The sequence below is a fragment of the Heterodontus francisci genome, chromosome 14 (genome assembly GCF_036365525.1).
Source record: "Heterodontus francisci isolate sHetFra1 chromosome 14, sHetFra1.hap1, whole genome shotgun sequence".
NCBI lineage: Eukaryota > Metazoa > Chordata > Chondrichthyes > Heterodontiformes > Heterodontidae > Heterodontus > Heterodontus francisci.
Window position 1 is genome coordinate 55,029,419 of NC_090384.1, and position 19,684 is coordinate 55,049,102.

Genomic DNA, 19,684 nt, shown 5'->3' on the forward strand with positions numbered 1-19,684 from the left:
CCTAAGTGGGGCCTTAATTTGACTAATTAACTTGTCAGACAGGATGGATGGTCAAGAATAGGGCTGTCTGGGAAGTAAGTAGATGTCTAAGCTACTGTGGCAGATATGCATCAAGGTGCAATACAAAAGTAGATGCTCCAAAACTACAACTAACCTGTGATCATTTAGTACCTTGGGCCCTGTGTCCTGTAAAATTCAAGCTACATTTCCAGAATGAAACACATTCTTGTTGTCTGTTTTAACTGTTAGTACTGAGCTGCTTTCATTTTGTAGCTTCACCAGGTTTTCTCCTTATTTGCAGTTTTCATGAATGCAGCGATACCCATTGCAGCAGTCCTCACAGTAAGTATCTGGTATTCACTCTGACACATTGTATATTTCCTTTGCAAATGTTAGCCTTGCATTACATGAATTGAAATAATCAATATGTTAACAATTCCATAACACGCACAGACAGATAGATACAACTTACTAAGTAATTGATTTCTAAATCTTTTTTTCTGACCCCTTTTTTTAACTCTCTGGTTCATGTGACTAAAATGGCAGGTGGCTGATGTGATTCCAGGTCTCTAATTATCCCTCTGGGAACTGCTGAAAAAGGATGAAGCTAGTCTATCTCCAATTTACCCTTCCCCATCTGGAAATAAACCTGACCTCCACTCAATGCTCCCACCCCTGTTCTACATTGACACACAGTACTCAGTATTATGGAGGATTTTGGACAGACACCATTTCGTGACACCATAAATTGGTGCTCCAATGTACTATATTAGTGCTGTGTCTAATTTCACAATCCTTCTTGTCAAAAGTCTTTTCAGGACAGATTTGTGGAACATCGCACACATCTCTAGTTTGAATATTGGGAACAGCAGCTCAGTGTAGCATTCAAAAATGTTCCACCCATCAGTTTCTAGTCATTACCACAGTGAATGGAGTCCTGTAAAACTATAACTGATACTTGATAATTAATGACTGTCTTTGCATGAATGAGTTTTATCAGATAACTTTCTGTAAAAAGAGCAATCGCAAACGGCTGACTTATTGAAGGTACTAGATATATTGTTACTCTTCTCTGTCAAGGAAATAACACAGAAAATGCTCCAGATTCTGCATCCAGGACAAACATACAAATTCAAATGCCAACACATTTAACTTGTTGAACTGACATGAAAATTTTGTATTAATCGTAGCACCATGTGAACAGCTGATAGGGCTGAATATGGGCATGAGCTTGAGAGTAGAACTGAAGGTCTGTGTTGTTAAAATATTATGAAGACAGTGACCCTTTATGAGCAGAGGTTGCAAATGACATCATCTTCTGAATTCAGAGCCATATCCAACCATACTGGACATTCACCTAGTGGTACAGTTCATTTACAAGATCCAAAGATAAATATAGGAGGGGAAGGCCAATCAACACATCTTAATTCATCTATCCAAGAAGATCTTACAATCCCCCATCATGGCTCCAGTCGCTTTTTAAATGATTGCAGGATTTTGCCTCCACTATCCTACTCCATTGCATGTGTTGATCACTCTTTGGAGGTAATCTTATCAGCCCATTTTACATCATGAGGAAAAGAAAATCAGGCAAGGTGTAAAACAGGCTGCTGATTCACTCTGACCCACTTTTCAGCCGGTTGTAAAAATTAAGATTACTCCCTTTGTGTGATGCAAAATTTCCTGATCTGAATCTAAACTTGCCTTTTACTAGTTTTGCACTGCCTTGTCCTACAATCATAATTTAATACAAAGTAATTTTCCAGATCTAAATTTATGTTTTCTGTACTGTTTACTATTTTATATGCCTTGGTAAAATTACCCCTAAGTCACCTCCTTGCAAGGCAAGAAATGGAAGCTTCTCCAGTCTTAACTGTTTGACATGAGAGATCTGTATTGTAGCCCATTCTTAAACTTCAGTGTCTCCCCTGTGTCTTAGGGGCAACTTCACATCATTTCACAAACTTCGACATATCCTTTGAATTAATTTGCAGAGCCTGGGGAATTTACTGTGCATTTCCTTAAAGACAAAATGTAGCTAAGTACATAGTGTGCCAACAGCATTTGCAAAGTATTCAGGATGTGCTGCTTTTACAAAATTCCTATTCAAGTATGGGGGACAATGTTAATGTGCCAAGATCAGCATTAATTGGCTTAAAATGGGATTCGTAGACTTACCACTCTATTAATGCTGGTGATCTGCCCACTGCTATTTTTATAGGAGCCTACCAAAGCACCTGCCTGTTTCAGGCCATTGACCCCCTCTCTAATGGCATACCCAGGATTCCAGTCGGCCTGAACAGGTTACAAGCCTGCACTGTCTGTTCTCCGACTTGTTTTATTGGAGATGCAGCAGAAGAGACTGTGTAATGGAAAGCCTTAAATTATTTTTGTTGGGCCCGGGGGATCAGGAGTATTTTACTGGGCCTCACAAATATAATCTGGGCTTGTGTCACCTTGGGCTCCCACTCCTCCTCTTCCCCATCCCCCCCCCAGTCTTGTCTTGTTGCCATCTGGGCAGCCTTCAGGCCACCGAACATTGTGCCCACCTATATCTGACAAGCTGCACTGGGATGCCTGTTTGGGCCAGTGGCTCATCAGTTCTATTTAAATGAGACCCAGGCCTCAAAATTGCTCCAGTCTCTGCACTGTTACAATGGGCCAGTCGGCAACCCAGAAGTTAAAATCAACCTCCTTGAATTTTTGTACCTTTAAATGGTGATTAATAGTGGCCACATCCTTTCCAGAAAGAGTGGGAAGTGGTGGCCAGCCTCAGGAAAATTCATCCAGGGCCAGGGAGGGCTCAACTTTTCATGTAGTCCAGAGGAGCTTTCCTGCTGCTCCTGGTACCACGAAGGAAAAGTAAAAATAACCAAAGGACCTCTTCAGCTTCCTGATGCACTTCACACTGTCCTTCAGTTGGTGGCAAAGCTGTAACATCGCTGTTGTAGCTTGTTGCTGTCATTAGATCCTGATTAGCATACATGATGTCGGACCCCATCGGCTTTGGCCTGGCCACTTAGCTGCCTGTACAGAAACATCCATTAATATCATGGAATGGTGGGATCCAGGCAGCTTTCTGGCAAGTAAGTGACCCAGGCATTTTTAATGCCCACCTGCCTGATTTTCATTGGACAGCTAGGATTAAAATCTCCCACTAGAGGGTTTAAACCTGAGTTTCAGTTCTGTTCAGGTTTGACTGAATTGTGCTCGTTCAGATCTTGAGTGCGATTGCTTTGCATATCTAATTTTGTGCTCAAATGTATTTTTATTCACTCGTGATTTCAATTATTTTTCTAATTTTTCAAAAGACTTTTGTTGTTCACACCCACCTCTATGAGAATGCAGACCTCTCGCCAGCAGTGGCCTTCGCCTCACTCTCACTCTTCCACATCCTGGTCACACCTCTCTTCCTGCTCTCCAGTGTGGTTCGCTCTACTGTCAAAGCTTTAGTGAGGTAAAATACCATTCAAAGACCATGTTTGATCTTTTGGCCTACTTAACACTATCATAATGCATGGGTACTAAAACTGAGACAACAACAACAAGAGAAACAAGTGCATTTATGTAGTGCCTAAGACCCAAAGACACAATTGGATCTGCAAGTGCACAACAATAGTGAATATCTAAATAGTGGATGGATAATTGGTTTTATAACATAATCAATTATATATTCATTCCACATGTACTTTCCTTAATATCTTCTTTAGGGCCGGAGGGCAGGAGCTGGAAGTTGGCTCAGGAGCCTTAGGATGCCAGGGACCCAAAGGAACAGCATAACCTCAACAAAGGGCTTTGGTAGCTTAAGCTATCTCCAAGAGTGAGAGGCAAGGCTGGGGGTGGGGCGGCCCAAGGGGGAAGCACTCCTATTCCTCCTGGCCCACAAAAATTACAATAAATAATTTTTTTTAAAGTTCACCTTGGCCTCTTCTAGCCAGTTAGTTGCTCCTGTCATTCTTTGAATATTGGGTCGCACCCAGTGGAGGACTCTCCCTGACATAACGTTAAAATCATGTCATAGCACCAATAGCATAATTGAACTGTGACTTCTGCACTTAAGGCATGCCCCTAGCTGTCTGTAGTGGGAACCTTGGTCAACTTGAAAGTTGGAAAGAATGAAATGGCGCTAGGCAGGAATGAACCTCAGACTGGTAAATGGATTCAGCCTCGTCTTAGCCCCTTAAAATTGCTGCCAAAGTTTTTTTAAAACTTAACTGGCCAGAAATAATTAGCATTAACTTTTATGACACTTTTTCTATAATTACTATGTAAAAACATTGATGGCATCAATGGGGTAGTTTGGAGAAATATCTTGGAGGAGTTACTGAGTCATGCAGGCAACTGCATTGATATGCAGATACTAAAAAGAAAATTGGTGTTGGCTTCTGCTTCTGACCACTTTGTAGTGAATCCTGCGTGATAGGTGCACATATAAACATTAGCTGGTAAATTTTTCTTCACATGCCAGTATTAGCAAAATAAGTCAGAGTAGATATAAAATGCGATTTGCAAACTTTAACCACTGCAGGAAAATATGACCCTGAGTTAGAACTGGATTAAGTCAAGCTGCAGTCCCTCCGCTCATTCATCCCAGTTGGTTGAATAACCAGCCGATGTGAGCTGCATACAACAAAAGTAAATATTTGGGCAAGGTAATAAAATACGGCCAACACCTTTGGACCACTATCCATGAGAAAAGGGGGCAACATTTGTAAAAGCATTTGAAATATTTCTCACATTGGATTGCACTGTTTTATCAGATATCAATGCATGGATATGTATGTTCAATGTCACATGTTCTCCTTACTCTCCCAGTGTTTAGTGATTTGCTATAAGTCGCTGTATTTTTCTTTCAGTGTGCAAAAACTAAGTGAATTTTTCTCGAGTGAAGAAATTGGAGACGATCACAGCAGGGTTGTGGTGCAGCTGAACAGTGAAAATAATAGCAAGTACCAAACTGTTGTGAGTATATGTTGACATTTCTGCAATGCATCCAGCAAGCTCCTCAGTGCTATCCACCTGTTTCTGTCATTCCTGCATCTTCACAATCTGCCATGCAGTACAATGACCCAGTAACTAAAAGTTCATCACATTCATTCCTTCTTTTAATAGCATCCATACTGCAATGCACGAACTGTAAAGAATGTGTTTATAGGATTCAAGCTATATGTGTGTCTCTGTATATTTATTTAATTAGCACTTCTCATGCAATGAACACTTACCCTTCCATTTTCCACTCACTCCTGCACAGCCCCTTAAAGTTATTAACCGCAAACGGCCCAGCAAGGAGGAATGGCACAATTACGAACCTCAGTCCAGACAGCAGATAAGCATCACTGAAGGAGATGATGTTTTTATAAAGGTGAAAAAAATGTCAATTATGTCTACCTTTACAATAGCTACTGTACTTTTTTTTCTAAAGATAAGGAATGCTAGTTTTATGGTGCAGATTTATTTGTTGTTATAATGCACTTATATTTCAAAAGAAAATATTATTAATGTTGCAATTATCTCAGATCCGTGAAGATCAGAAAAAGCAGCCAGATATGTAATCTGAAATAGTGAAACAGATCACAAACACCTTTGAAAAAATGGAGCACTGCCTACTTTAAATTTAAAATTAATGACTTCCATTAAAAATAGGTAGCTAAATATGTGGGCATTATTTTTAATGTATGAAACGTAACAGGTTTTCTCTTCACCTCCTTGAGTGGGTGGACTATTAAAAAAAAAGTAATCTATATAATTTAAACCATGACAGGAACATGCCAAATGCTGAGTAATATCCACTGAAGAGAGCGATGTGCAGTGCTATTTGAAATCTCAGCAGTTGCCCTGGCAAAAATTCAGTTATTTTTTGGGCCCAGTGTCACCCTACACATCCGTAAAGGTGTTTCTAGTTTAGGCCTGGGGAGGTGTAATTTTAAATTGCAGGCATCAACAGGGGGCTTGTCTCATAGAAGATTCAAATTGCATAGCTATGTGGCACATAATTATGTTTTTGGGTGCTGCTGAATAGACCCTGCTGGATAAGTTCATTACATAAACTGTATTTGGCAATAATTTATCTAATAGGAAGGTAGGTCTCTGTGGGGCTAGAAGGGATCACTGCAGTAGCTCTTACTGGTCTCAGAGTTCAAGATTTACCAGACACTGCACTGTCTTCCATTACCCTGAATCACTTTCACTGATCAATCCAGTTTGAATTTGAACTTGCTGAAAATATCCAGTATTAAAACAGCTTTGTTGATAGCGCACATATGATGCATACTAGGCAAAAATGTATTTTTTACACAAAGAATTCTGTATATCCTGAGATATCTGAAACTGTAGATCTGATCATGACAGGAATAACTTGCTCCTTATTTGATTTGAATGACAACACTATGATGTTCGACTGGCTAAATAATTCTTACTTAAGTTGTAAGGATCAAATCCAAATGGAGTTCAAAACTGGCCTCATACCATACATTTAGCAAACCATCAGAGTCATACCTAGCACAAAGGAAGATGGTTGTGACTGTTGGAGGCAAATAATTTCAGTTCCAGGATATTGCGGCAGGAGTTCCTCAGGGCAATGTCCTAGGCACAACCAAATTTAGCTGCTTCATCAATGACCTTCGCTGTAGCATAAGGTTTCCTGATGACTACAGTGTTCAGTACCATTCACAACTCCTGAGATAATAAAGAAGTCTGTGCCCGCATGCAGCAAGATCAGACAGCATTCATGCTTAGGTTGATAAGTGGCAAGTAACTATCGTGTCATGCAAGTGCCAGGCAATGACCATCTCCAACAAGAGGGAGTCTATCTATTCTTGGCTTTCAATGGCATTACCTTCACCAAATCCCCCTCGATCAACATCCTAATGGTCACCATTGGCCACAAATTTAACTAGACCATCCACATAAATGCTGTGGCTACAAGAGAAGGTCAGAGGATGGGTATTCTTTAGCAAGTAACTCACCTCCTGATTCCCCAAAGCCTGTCCACCGTCTACAAGGCACAAATCAGGAGTGTGATGGAATACTCTCCACATGCTTAGATGAATGCAGCTCCAACAACACTCCAGAAGCTCAACAACATCCAGGACAAAGCAGCCTTAAGCATTCACACTGTCCACCTTTGGCGCATTGTGGCTGTAGTGTATACCATCATGGCTGCAACTCACCAAGGCTTCTTCAACAACACTTCCCAAACCCATGACCTCTGCTGCCTAGAAGGACAAGGGCAGCAGGTGCATAGGAGCACCTCCACCTGCAAGTTTTCCCTCCAAGACAAACACAATCCTGGCTTGGAAATATATGGCTGTTCCTTCATCGTTGCTGGGTCAAAATCCTGGAACTCCTTACCTAACATCATTGTGGGTGTACTTACACCACACGGAATGTAGCAGTTCAAAAAGGCATCTCACCACCACCTTCTCAAGGGCAATTAGGGATGGGCAATGAATGCTATGCCAGCAACGCCCACATCCCCTGAACGAATAATAAAACTATTGGGATCCAACACAATTGTCTCCAATCACATTCTCATGTTTTTCAGAGAGTCACCTTCCTCCCAAAATGTTCCTTTAATTCTCCAGATATGGCAAACAAAACAAATTAAAAATGCATAGAAAAGAAAACCTGATCGTTAGAAGAAATACACATCTATTCAATGTGTATTTGATATTTATCTCATGCATAGGACAACCGAGGTTTACAGATGAAACACTGCAATGGTGGATAGCATAGGATAATTCATTACTGAAGATCAATAAAAGTAAATGCTTTGGCTTTAGGGAAATTAACTTTTGGCAAATAGAGATTAGTGTAAATAGTGTAAATCAACTAATGTTGATTTTTTTTCTTTAATGCACCTGGCCAAATAGATTTAAAACCCTCAATTAGAACTAAGATGTATGCCTGGTCATCATTTTCTAACATTATGATTAAAGCTGTTGTAACCAATCAACAGCCCTCATCCAAGACTATTCCTTATAAGTACACCTAGGGATAGATCCCTTTGCCTGAATGAGTAGGTGTCATTTAAATGACTGCAGTGAGCTGTAGACACCTAGTAGGTATCCCCAGGCAGCTAGCTAGTGAACAGGATTTGAAAAACAGGCTGCTGCAATGCAAACAAGGCCCGTGAGAAAGTGATTAAAGTGGGGGTGGGGGGGGGGAAGTGGGGGAAGTCAACTGTGAAGAAAGGTTATCAGGTCCGAAAGTGTAGCAGTAGTCAGGCAAGAAGGGTTGGGGGGCGGGTAGTGGTTGGCGTGGTTTAGGGATAGTGGAGACCAGGATTGGGGCTGGTATGGTGGGGGGAAATGTGGTGGCTGGAATTGGTGGTGAGGGAAGGACAGAAGCTGGGCTCAGAGAGGGTAGAGGCTGGGGTGGGAGTTGGGGAGTTAGTGACAATGATCGGGAGACACCTACTCTTCCCTGTTCCATATTCAGTTCAGTATTTTTTAAACACTTACCCTTTTGGTAGCAGCCTGCAGCAGCCCCTTTGAGGCCTGCCTTTTAGGATGCATGTAGATGTGGTTTGCCTGAGTTCAATGACACAGATCCCGGCACTGCCACTAGCACCAGCACTGACTGCCTCAGTGGATGCTGATCTTGCACAAAGGGTCTCAAACTGATCATAGCCCCCTTATCTGTATATGCAAAGGAGCTAAAACCTGTTTCAGGCATTGGTCATGGACACTAGGGCTGGATATTAGTTCGAAGCAGGGAGGGAGCAGAGGTGGAGGCTGTTTTGAGGTCAGGAAAGCCAGAGGTATGGTGGTCTGGGGGTGTCTGATTATGGTAGTTTGTTAGGCTTGGAAGGAACACTCCTGATTCTCCTGGCCCACAAGTTGTGGCCCTTCCTGCCTCCTTTTATCTACCAGGTTTCCCTGTGCATCTTGCAACTCTCAAAAATACAGAATAAAAACACTCCCAGGTCAGGTATAGCCAAGGCCATATTAAAGGATAAAGCTTCCTCAACTCTGATCAAAAAAGTGTTTTAACCCCCATCTCATACGAAACCCCCGTCACCCTCTCAACACACATACACACATATCTCCCACACAAATGACTCTTTCTATTTTTCCATATCGGCTGAATGTGGTTAAAAAATAGAATCACTGTTAAAATGATCCACACAGCCTCATTAAAATATTTACAGGACCAACCCACCTCCTGCAAGCCAACACCACCCATTTTTGGGGGGTTAAAATTCTCCTTTTTTTCTTATACCAATAAGGCAACAGGTGCAATTCTGACTTGGAGGCATTGAAGCACCTGAAAAACGGGCACTGTGCAAATGAATTTGTGACCTAAGTGTTATTGCAGGTTAATGATTTGTTAATTAGATTTTTCTTTCTGAATCCAATAGCTTATCATGATGCAGTTGTACGTGTACTTGTGTACAATGATGTAGGTTTTTTAAATATTTGTTCTCAGAAATAAGGCAATATTAGCATGATCACATATATTGATCATCCCTACTTGCACTGAGAACGTGGAGTGGGCCTTCTCTTGAACATCTGCAGTCCATGTGGTCCCACAATGGTGTTAGGTATGGAATTTCAGGATATTGAACCAGTGGCGATTAAGGAACCATGATATATATTTTCGTCAAAATAACGTGTGACTTAGAGTGGAATCTAGAGTCAGTGATGTTTGCATGACATTGCAGCTCTTGTCCTTTTCAAGGAGAGGGCTGCTGTCAAAGTAAACTTGATGAATTGCTGCAGTGCATCCTGAAGATTATATATACTACAGCCACAGTGCTCTCATTGTGGATATTGAGTCCAGTGACACATGAGCCAATCAAGTGAACTATTCTGACCTGGATGGTGTTGAGCTTCTTGAGTGCTGTTGCAGTTACAGCAATCCAGGTGAATGATGAGTATTCCATCACACTCCTGATTTGAGCCTTGAAGATGAAGGAGAAGTTATAAGGAGTCAGGAGTTGAGCCACTCTTTACAGAGTATCAGCCTACTCTTGAAACCAGGATGTTGATATGGCTGTCCAGTTAACTTTTCTGGTCAGTATTGACCCCAAGATGTTGACGGGCTGCTAAGCAGTGGTGGTGCCATTGTAGGTCATGGAGAGATCGCTGGGTCTTCTCTTGATGGCCATTATCTTGCATCTGTGTGGCGCAAATATTGCCTGTCACTTGTCAGCCCAAATCTGGATGCAATCATGGCAAAGCTGTAGTTTGGTATCACTGCTTCATTATTGGAGGAATTGTAACTGAAGCTGAAGGCTGTGGAATTGCCACTGTGGTGCATTGATGGCATGACAATTTAACCCAGCCATATATTAACCTACATTTAGGACTGTTTTTTTTAAAGAGACATTGGGTGGTAAAGAAGTGTCCACACAGTATGACCAGGCTGTAGTAACATCATAAAATCATCAATCACAGCCACTGCAGATCTTTTACTTGAAATTCCAGTTTGAACACATTTTGGGCTATAAATCATCCGTTGCTATCCCAGCCATAGTTTCTATTGTGTTTTGCTGCTTCCTGCAGGCAGGAAGATCAATTCTGTGAGTTACCTGATTCTTACAGTATTTTGTTGCAACTCTCAAATATACAGAACAAAACAGAACAAGTCAGGTATGGCCAGATTCAGAATAAAGCTTCCTTAGCTCTGTTCAAATAAGTGTTTAAACCCACTAAGAACCCCCTGCTCCCCCTTAGTGTACACACATGTATACACCCTCACACACTGATTACTTTTTCTATTTTCCATATCTGCTGTATGTTTTATGAAACTTCATCTTAGGTCAAATTATGGGCACTTTTACACTGTGAGCCCCACCCAGTAGAAATCGGTTTTAGTTGTACAGTCTCACATCACTTAAAACCCTTTCATCTAGGAGAGAGAGAAAACTCTCATTGTCTATATTGGGATATCTTGTGGGTTATACATCTGACAATTGTTTTTAAAGTTTTAAGAGCTCAGTAAATAGTTATTTATTGAATAATTAACTTCATTTTTACTTAATCCTTTTTATGTCGGTAGCCATTCAAGTCATTATTTCCTGACCAACGCCCTTTCTAATTTGTTTTTGTCATGCACAGCCTACTCATTTAAGTGCGCAGGACCTTTAATGTTTTTTGTGCAGCCACGCATGTGCGGTAACTTAAAGGAGCCGACTTGTGCTTGGCCTGTGTGGGAACATTTGGGATGCCATGCAGTTTAGAGAGAACATTGATCATGATTATTTTACCATGATTTACTTTATTGTGATTTAAATATCTATTATTTTAAATTGCTCCAGATTCCAAAGGTGTAAGTGTAATCTGCTTATCACTGCATCACTCAGTTTACCATTTAAAAATAATTTCTGTTAGCACAGCCCATTGTTTAAAAGAATGCCTGAAAGTCAATTTCTAAAGTAAAGTTTGGCCTCTGGCCTCTGCATCAAATAATGATTGAATAACAGGCAAAGCTTATAATTATTCCATAATTTGGATATCAATATATTTTTTAAAATCCTTTTAATGTATGTTTGCCATTAATTATCCCCCATCAGTAAGTGTTACCCCCAGATGGCGAGTGCATTTCCTCATCTGAGTTTCTCCTTTCCTCTCTGTGCTTTCCTTTGCTTTCATATTTTATCTTGTCTTCAAATGTTCTTCTCTCTTCAGTGTCTCCCCTCACTTAGCTTATGAACTAAGGTACAAATCCACACCCTACCACACTAGGACCCTGCACATAGCATCAATGCAGTTTCACGACACAGACATCCTCGTTTGGAAATTGATTTTTTTTTTTAAATTCGTTTATGGGATGTGGGCTTTGCTGGCTAGGCCAGCATTTATTGCCCATCCCTAATTGCCCTTGCCCAATATTTTGTACTATGTTTGTAAAGCTGAATAAGATACAAAGTCATGTAACATTATAACTGTGCAATAAATTACAATATTCACACAATATCACCAGTAGTGCATAACTTTGAATGAACCCTGGCCTATTTTGAAGGTATTGTTACTTGGTAGTGCACTGAATTTTGGTTGCTTTATCAATTATCAGCCAATCTCTGTCTACGCCAAAAGAACCAAGTACAGTTATATTTAGCTGAACAACCGGGGCACATACAATGTCACATTACTTGAATACACTTTTGAGATCAACAAAATCCAGATGCTAAAGTGAGGTAAGTTTAAAGTGAAATACAAATCCTGTTTCATTGCATATTATATTTATAACAAGACCAAGTTACTGCTTTTGTTACATTTTGCACAGATTAACCAAGAACAATTACAATTGAACCAGAATTTTCTGTAACAAGGCATCTGATGTCACCTCTCGTTAGTTAGATTAGCCCTTGCACCCTTCAGCTCAAAACACCAATAATGACACAATGAGGAAAACAGGACAACTGGGGCCTGAGTAAACAAGGCAAGCAGCAGGGTATTTGCTTAGCTAATCAGATGGAAGGACTGGGAAATAAATGCAGGAAGAGCTGAGATGGAGGATGAATTAAAGGGGGTGAAATTATTGTCACAGCAATCAGTTACAGAAAGACAAATAAGGAGATGGAAAGAAAGATTGTATTAAGAGAAAGAGAAAAAAATAAACAAGAAGGAAGAATTAGAAAAACAAATTTACATCTTAAAATGTCCCCAAAATATTCAAAACCTGAAGGAATGAAAGTCCACATTTGTAATTTTTGGTGCCAGAGAAGTTGATTGGCAGTCATTAACACTTATCACATTGATAAAAGGATACTTACACTTATGATAACAAGAACTAACTTTCTGTGGTGGGTTTAATGGGCAAATGCAGCAATTCCCTGAAAATAATAAGGAGGTTAATGGTGAGATGACATTATCGTGAAGCTAATGGTGGACTGACATAACTCAGACAGCAGTTTTTGGATATGCACATTAAACCACACATCTGCTCCTTGCCTGATGTCGCTACACCCTTTAACCAAAAATAACAACAAGCGCCATGAGTCTTGCCATTGTTTTGACAGCAAAATTCTAGCCCAATAATGTCTGAGGGTAATTACCTTTTTCCCATTAAGATACGTGAGTTACCTCCAAACTCCGACCTATCTGGAGATGACTTTTAACTAAGGACTAAGTATTACATCCCAGGGCAACCACAACTCCAAATAGAACTTGTTTCACTGGAGAAGTTGTGAATTTCTAGCTTTGGGACTATGTATAAAAAAGAGAAAAGAGCCACCTTAGTACTTCACTTCGATACAGCAGATAATAAATAAAGTGCTGGTGTTGTGCAGAACCAGAGTACAGGCACACTGAACTGCAGTAGACGATGACAATAAGTTTGCATCAGCCTGAAATCCTTGAATTATTCACATAGCCCCAGTCCAGTCATCATAGTGACAGTTGACTGAAGTAGGACTCCCCAATCATTAATGCACACATATTCAGATTATCTTTCACAAGTCCAAAGCCAAAACTGGAGAGGGATAATGACAGAGCAGGGGATAAGACCACAATTTAAGTTTGAATGATTAGTTTTGCTGAAGCCAAAAAAATTTAAAACTTCAGTAACTAATATCACCACAACAGAAGATACCAAAGTAGAAATTTCAAGACAACCTGCTCAAAGACCAAATTGTCTGGTCAAAAATCAAATAGTTAGCAGCCTTAAATTGTATGGTCCTACTGTGAATACAGTAGAGGTGATTCTAACTCACCTTGTATGCAATGAATAATAAGTAGTAAATTTAAAATCGAGGCGGTCAACTTAGCAGTGCATTCCAGCTCTGTCACTATTTTAATTCAGGCTTTCCATTGGGCAATCCAGGTACTTAGTTGATTCGGGGATGGGGTGGGGGGGCGGGATGGAAGCCACATGAATCCATGCTAATCAGGGTTGTATGTCATGCATAGAACCTTGATGCAATTTTAACAACCTACTGGACAGGTTGTGCACCATGGATGCTCTACCTGGTAAAATCTGGTGGACAAGAGGAAGAGGCCCAAAAAGGTATATATGGAAATTATTTTTGTGAGCTGAGAAGCAGCGTGTATACTCTTTCTATGCTCCACAAGAATAATGTGTGCCACTACCGCCTCGTGTTCTCATTATCACCCCTTCACGACCTACCTTCCTGACAGACAGGTGACCCAATAGGCTGCCAGCCCAGAGCAGTGGAACATGTGTATGGTTCATGCAGCTAGCCATTATAATGGTGAAAAGGCTTGCAATTAAAATGAATTGGGCCACCTGCCCGATAATTAAAATCCCCATCTAGCATCCATGTTGTATCATTGAATTTCCAGACATCATTAACTATCTCAAATAAAAACAGAAAACACTGGAAATACTCGATAGGTCAGGCAACATCTATGGAGAGAGAAACAGAGTTAACGTTTCTGGTCATCAGTATTCTGTTCTTGTATTAACTATCTAATGTTGCTGACAATGCTAAATTAGGTGGAACAGTAAATAGTGTAGATGAGAGCAGAAAGATACAAAGGGTCATTGATAGAGTAAGTGAGTGGGTAAAACTGTAACAGATGGAGTTCAATATGGAAAAATTTGAGGTCATCCACTTTGGATCAAAGAAAGATAGATCAGAATATTTTCTATATAGCATGAATCTTGAAATTGTCGAAGACCAGAGATTTAAGATCCAAGTACAGAAATCACTAAAAGCTAGTGGACAGGTACTATAATAATTAAAAAGGCTAATGGAACTGTTGCCTCTGGTATCCCCCAAGGATCTATCCTTGGTCCCATCTATTTCTCATCCACTTGCTGCTGCTCGGCAACATCATCATGTACGCTAATGACACCCAGCTCTTCCTTAACACCACCTCTCCCAACTTCTTCACTGTTGCTAAATTATCAGACAACATGTCCAATATCCAGTACTGGATAAGCAGCAATTTCCTCCAACTAAACATTGGGAATGCCGAAGATATTTTCTTTGGTCCCCACTACAAACTCCATTCACTACCTGCTAATTCCATACCTTTCCCTGGCAACTGTCTGAGGCTGAACAAGACTGTTCCCAACTTTGGTGTCATATTTGACCCTGAGATGAGATTCTGACCACATATCCACATCATCTCTAAGACTGCCGCTTTCCACCTCCATAACGCTGCCCGACTCCACCACTGCCTCAGCTCATCTGCTGCTGAAACCCTCGTTCATTGCTTTTGTTACTTCTAGACTTGACTGCTGCAATGCACTCCTAGCTGGTCTCCCACATTGTACCCTCTGCAAACGTGAGATCATCCAAAACTCTGCTGCCTGCGTCCTTATATATATCAAGCCCCATTCACCCATCACCATGTGCTCACTGACCGACAGTGGCACCCAATTAAGCAAGCCCTCAATTTTAAAATTCTCATCCCTGTTTTCGAATTCCTCCATGGCCTTGCCCCTCCCCATCTCTGTAATCTCCTCCAACAACACAACTCTCTGTGATATTCAGGTCTCTTGAGCCTTCCTGATTTTAATTGCTGCATCACTGGGGACATACCTTCAGCTGCCTAGCCCCTAAGTTTTGGAATTGACTCCCTAAACCTCTCTGCCTCTTTACCTCTCGTTCCTCCTTTAAGACACTCCTTAAAACCTACCTCTTTGACCAAGCTTTTGGCCATCAGTGCTAATATTGCCTTACATGTCTTGGTGTCACATTTTGCTTTATAACACTCCTGTGAGGTGCCTTGGGATAGTTTAATATGTTTAAGGTATTATATAAGTACAAAATTGTTGTTGTTGAATGTTGGCCTTTATTTCAAGAGAGCTGGAATACAAAGGGGTAGAGGGTGATGTGCTGGTAAGCCAGAGGACCAGGCTTATGATCTGGGGACGTGGGTTCGAATCCCATCACAGCAGATGATAAAATTTGAATTCAATTAATAAAAAATCTGGAATTAAAAGCTAGTCTAATGGTGACCATGAAACCATTGTCGATTGTTGTAAAAACCCATCTGGTTCACTAATGTCCTTTAGGGAAGGAAATCTGCCGTCCTTACCTTCCCTGGTCTGGACCACATGTGACTCCAGAACCACAGCAATGTGACTGTCTCTTAAATGCCTTCTGAAATGGCCTAACAAGCCACTCAGCTGTATCAGACTGCTACGAAGTCTCAGAAAAGGAATGGAAACGGATGGACCACCCCGCATCGAGCAAGGCACCGGAAGCGACAATAGCAAACTCAGCCCTGTCGACCCTGCAACAACCTCCTTACTAACATCTGGGGGCTTGTGCCAAAATTGGGAGAGCTGTCCAACAGACTAGTTAAGCAACAGCCTGACATAGTCATACTCTCGGTTTCATACCTTACAATTTCCCAGACACCACCATGACCATTCCTGGGTATGTCCTGCCCCACCGGCAGGACAGACCCACCAGAGGTGGAGGCACAGTGGTATACAGTCAGGAGGGAGTTGCCTTTGGCGTCAGCAACATTGACTGCGAACCCCATGAAGTCTCATGGCATCAGGACAAAATAGGCAAGAAAACCTCCTGCTGATTATCATCTAGCACCCCCGCACTCCTCAGCTGATGAATCAGTGCTTCTCCATGTTGAACACCAATTGGAAGAAGCGCTGAGGGTAGCCAGGGTGCAGAATGTACTCTGCGTGGGGGACTTCTAAGTCTATCACCAAGAGTGCCTTGGTAGCACCACTACTGACTGAGCTGGCAGAGTCCTAAAGGACATAGCTGTTCGACTGGGTTTGTGCAGGTTGTAAGGGAACCAACAAGAGGAAAAAGCTTACTTGATCTCTTCCTCATCAATCTACCTGTCGCAGATGCATCTCCCGATAACAATAATGGTAGTTGTGACCACATCCAGTTGTGAATGTGGTGGACAATTAATCAACTAACAGGAGGAGGAGGCCCCACAAATATCCCCATCCTCAATGATGGGGGGGCACAGCATGTCAGTGCAAAGGACAAGGCTGAAGCATCTGCATCCATCTTCAGCCAGAAGTGATGAGTAAATGATTCATCTCGGCCTCCTCCTGAGGTCCCCAGCATCACAGATGCCAGTCTTCAGCCAATTTAATTCACTCCACGTGATATCAAGAAAATACTGAAGGCCCTGACAACATTCCGGCATAGTAATGAAGACTTTTACTCCAGATCTGGCTGTGCCCTAGCCAAGGTGTTCCAGTACAGCTACCGGCAATATGGAGAATTGCCCCAGGTATGTCCTGTACACAAAAAGCAGGACAAAACCAACCCAGCCAATTACCATCCCATCAGCCCACTCTCAATCATCAGCAAAGTGATAAAAGGGGTCATCGACAGTGCTATCAAGTGGCACATCCAGGCTTGAGCTGATAAGTGGCAAATAAGTAGCGCCACACAAGTGCCAGGCAATGACCGTCTCCAACAAGAGGGAATCTAACCATCTACCCTTGATGTTCAATGGCATTACCATCACTGAATTCCCCATTATCAACATCCTGGGAGTTACCATTGGCCAGAAACTGAACTGGAGCAGGCATATATATACTGTAGCTACAAGAGCAGGTCAGAGGCTGGAAATTCTGTACAGTGGCACAGTGGTTAGCACCGCAGCCTCACAGCTCCAGGGACCTGGGTTCAATTCTGGGTACTGCCTGTGCGGAGTTTGCAAGTTCTCCCTGTGACCGCATGGGTTTTTGTCGGGTGCTCCATTTCCTCCCACAGCCAAAGACTTGCAGGTGATCGGTAAATTGGCCATTGTAAATTGCCCCTAGTGTAGGTAGGTGGTAGGGAATATGGGATTACTGTCGGGTTAGTATAAATGGGTGGTTGTTGGTCGGCACAGACTCGGTGGGCCGAAGGGCCTGTTTCAGTGTTGTATCTCTAAATAAATAAGTAACTCACCTCCTGTCTCCCTAATGCCTGTCCACCATCTACAAGGCACAAGCCAGGAATGTGATGGAATACTCTCCACTTGCCTGGATGGGCACAGCTCCAACAACACTCAAGAAGCTCAACACCATACAGCACAAAGCAGCCCGTTTGATCATCAGCCCATCCACCACCTTCAACATTCACTCTCTTCACCACTGATACACAGTGGCAGCAGTGTGTGTTATCTACAAGATGCACTGCACAACTCATCAAGGCTCCTTTGATAGCACCTCCCAAACCCACGACCTCTTCCACCTAAAAGGACAAGGGCAGCAGAGGGCTGGGAACACCACCACCTGCAAGTTCCCCTCCAAGCCATACACCATCCTGATTTGGAACTATATCGCAGTTCCTTCACTGTGTTGCGACCAACGCGGGAGGAGTGCACTGTTTTCTAGTTCCACTTCTCCACAGGTCACAAAATATGTTTAAGTTTTGTCCCAGTTACTGATGCGGTCAATTATAGACTCTATTGTTATCCCAAATTAAAATACCAACCCAGATTTCATTAGTAAACAACAAAATTATCAGTTAATTATAAAACAAGTCTTAACCAGTAATGAAGCAATACATTAAGACACAGATTGAAATTTGAGAGTCCCCTTTTTCCCTTAGTCACACACACACACACACACCTAAACGGAAAAAATAGAGATTTTCTCTTTAGAGCTCTATTAAAATAAAACAGGCGAAAAAGAATACTTTGGCCCAACACTTGCTAATTCTCGAAGAGAAAGGAGAAGATATGGTAAGATGTCAGATGTCCTTCTTTCTGGTTTGGCGTCCCAAATATAGAAAACACAGAACCAAAGAAAAATTATGGTACAGAAGGAGGCCATACAGCCCGTAGTGTCTGTGCTGGCCGAAGAAAAACTAGCTGCCCAATCTAATCCCACCTTTCAGCACCTGGTCCATAGCCTTACTGGTTACAGCACTTCAGGTGCATGTCCAGGTACCTTTTAAAAGAATCGAGGGTTTCTGCCTTCACCACCATTCCTGGCAGTGAATTCCAGAGACCCACCACCTTCGGGTGAAAAAGTTTTTCCTCATGTCCCCTCTAATCCTTCTACTAATCACCTTAAATCTCTGCCCCTTGGTAATTGACCTCTCTGCTAGGGGAAACAGGTCCTTCCTATCTATCTAGGCTGCTCATAATTTTGTACACCTCAATAGAAATATGCATAGACATTTGTCACTGGGATCTTCCTAGAACAGTTCTTTTCAGGCAATGTTGAAGATCAGTTTGGGCAGGCTTTCCAGGAGAAATGCAGCAACAGGGATTTCAGTCTGTTTCTTATACTTGCTTCTCAGGGCTTCTTAACGAGATGGAAAAACTGGCAGGCTTTTTCAAAGAGCTGGAGTTGGGGTTTGTTCTTGGCAGGTTGATTTTTTAACTCCTTTTCAAAACTCTGTCCATACCCCAACTGTCTGTCCAAAACAAAACCAAAAACATCTTGGGAGTCAAGCCTCCCGAACCCTATAAATCTTGACCTGCCACTTCTCTGTAAACATCTTCCCCAAGTCAAAAAGCCCCCTGCTGGGTATTTATCTGAAAACAAGTCCAACAGACCTTCTGATGACATCTTTTTTTAAAAAAACATGAAGTCCAGCATCTATGAAATCCTTTTTTCAGTTTGAAAACACAAGTTCCCAAAAGTTAACAAAAAAATTGGAAGCACTCTTAACAACTGTTGCTGGATCAAAATCCTGGAACTCCCTTCCTAACCGCACTGTTTACGTACCTACACCCCAAGGACTGCAGCAGTTCAAGAAGGCAGCTCACCACCACCTTTTCAAGGGCAATTAGGGACAGGCAATAAATGCTGGCCTAGCTAGCGATGTCCACATCCC

The 19,684-nt window shown here is 41.8% G+C and overlaps 1 protein-coding gene across 1 annotated transcript in view; it reads left to right on the forward strand.

Moving 5' to 3' along the window:
* Window positions 1-19,684, forward strand: part of abcc8 (ATP-binding cassette, sub-family C (CFTR/MRP), member 8) — a 333,471-nt gene that overhangs the window by 187,483 nt on the left and 126,304 nt on the right. Inside the window, exons 12-15 of the mRNA XM_068046867.1 lie at window positions 302-342; window positions 3,312-3,457; window positions 4,857-4,962; window positions 5,252-5,362. Of these exons, the coding sequence (XP_067902968.1) occupies window positions 302-342; window positions 3,312-3,457; window positions 4,857-4,962; window positions 5,252-5,362 (404 nt within the window). The remainder of the gene's footprint in view (window positions 1-301; window positions 343-3,311; window positions 3,458-4,856; window positions 4,963-5,251; window positions 5,363-19,684) is intronic.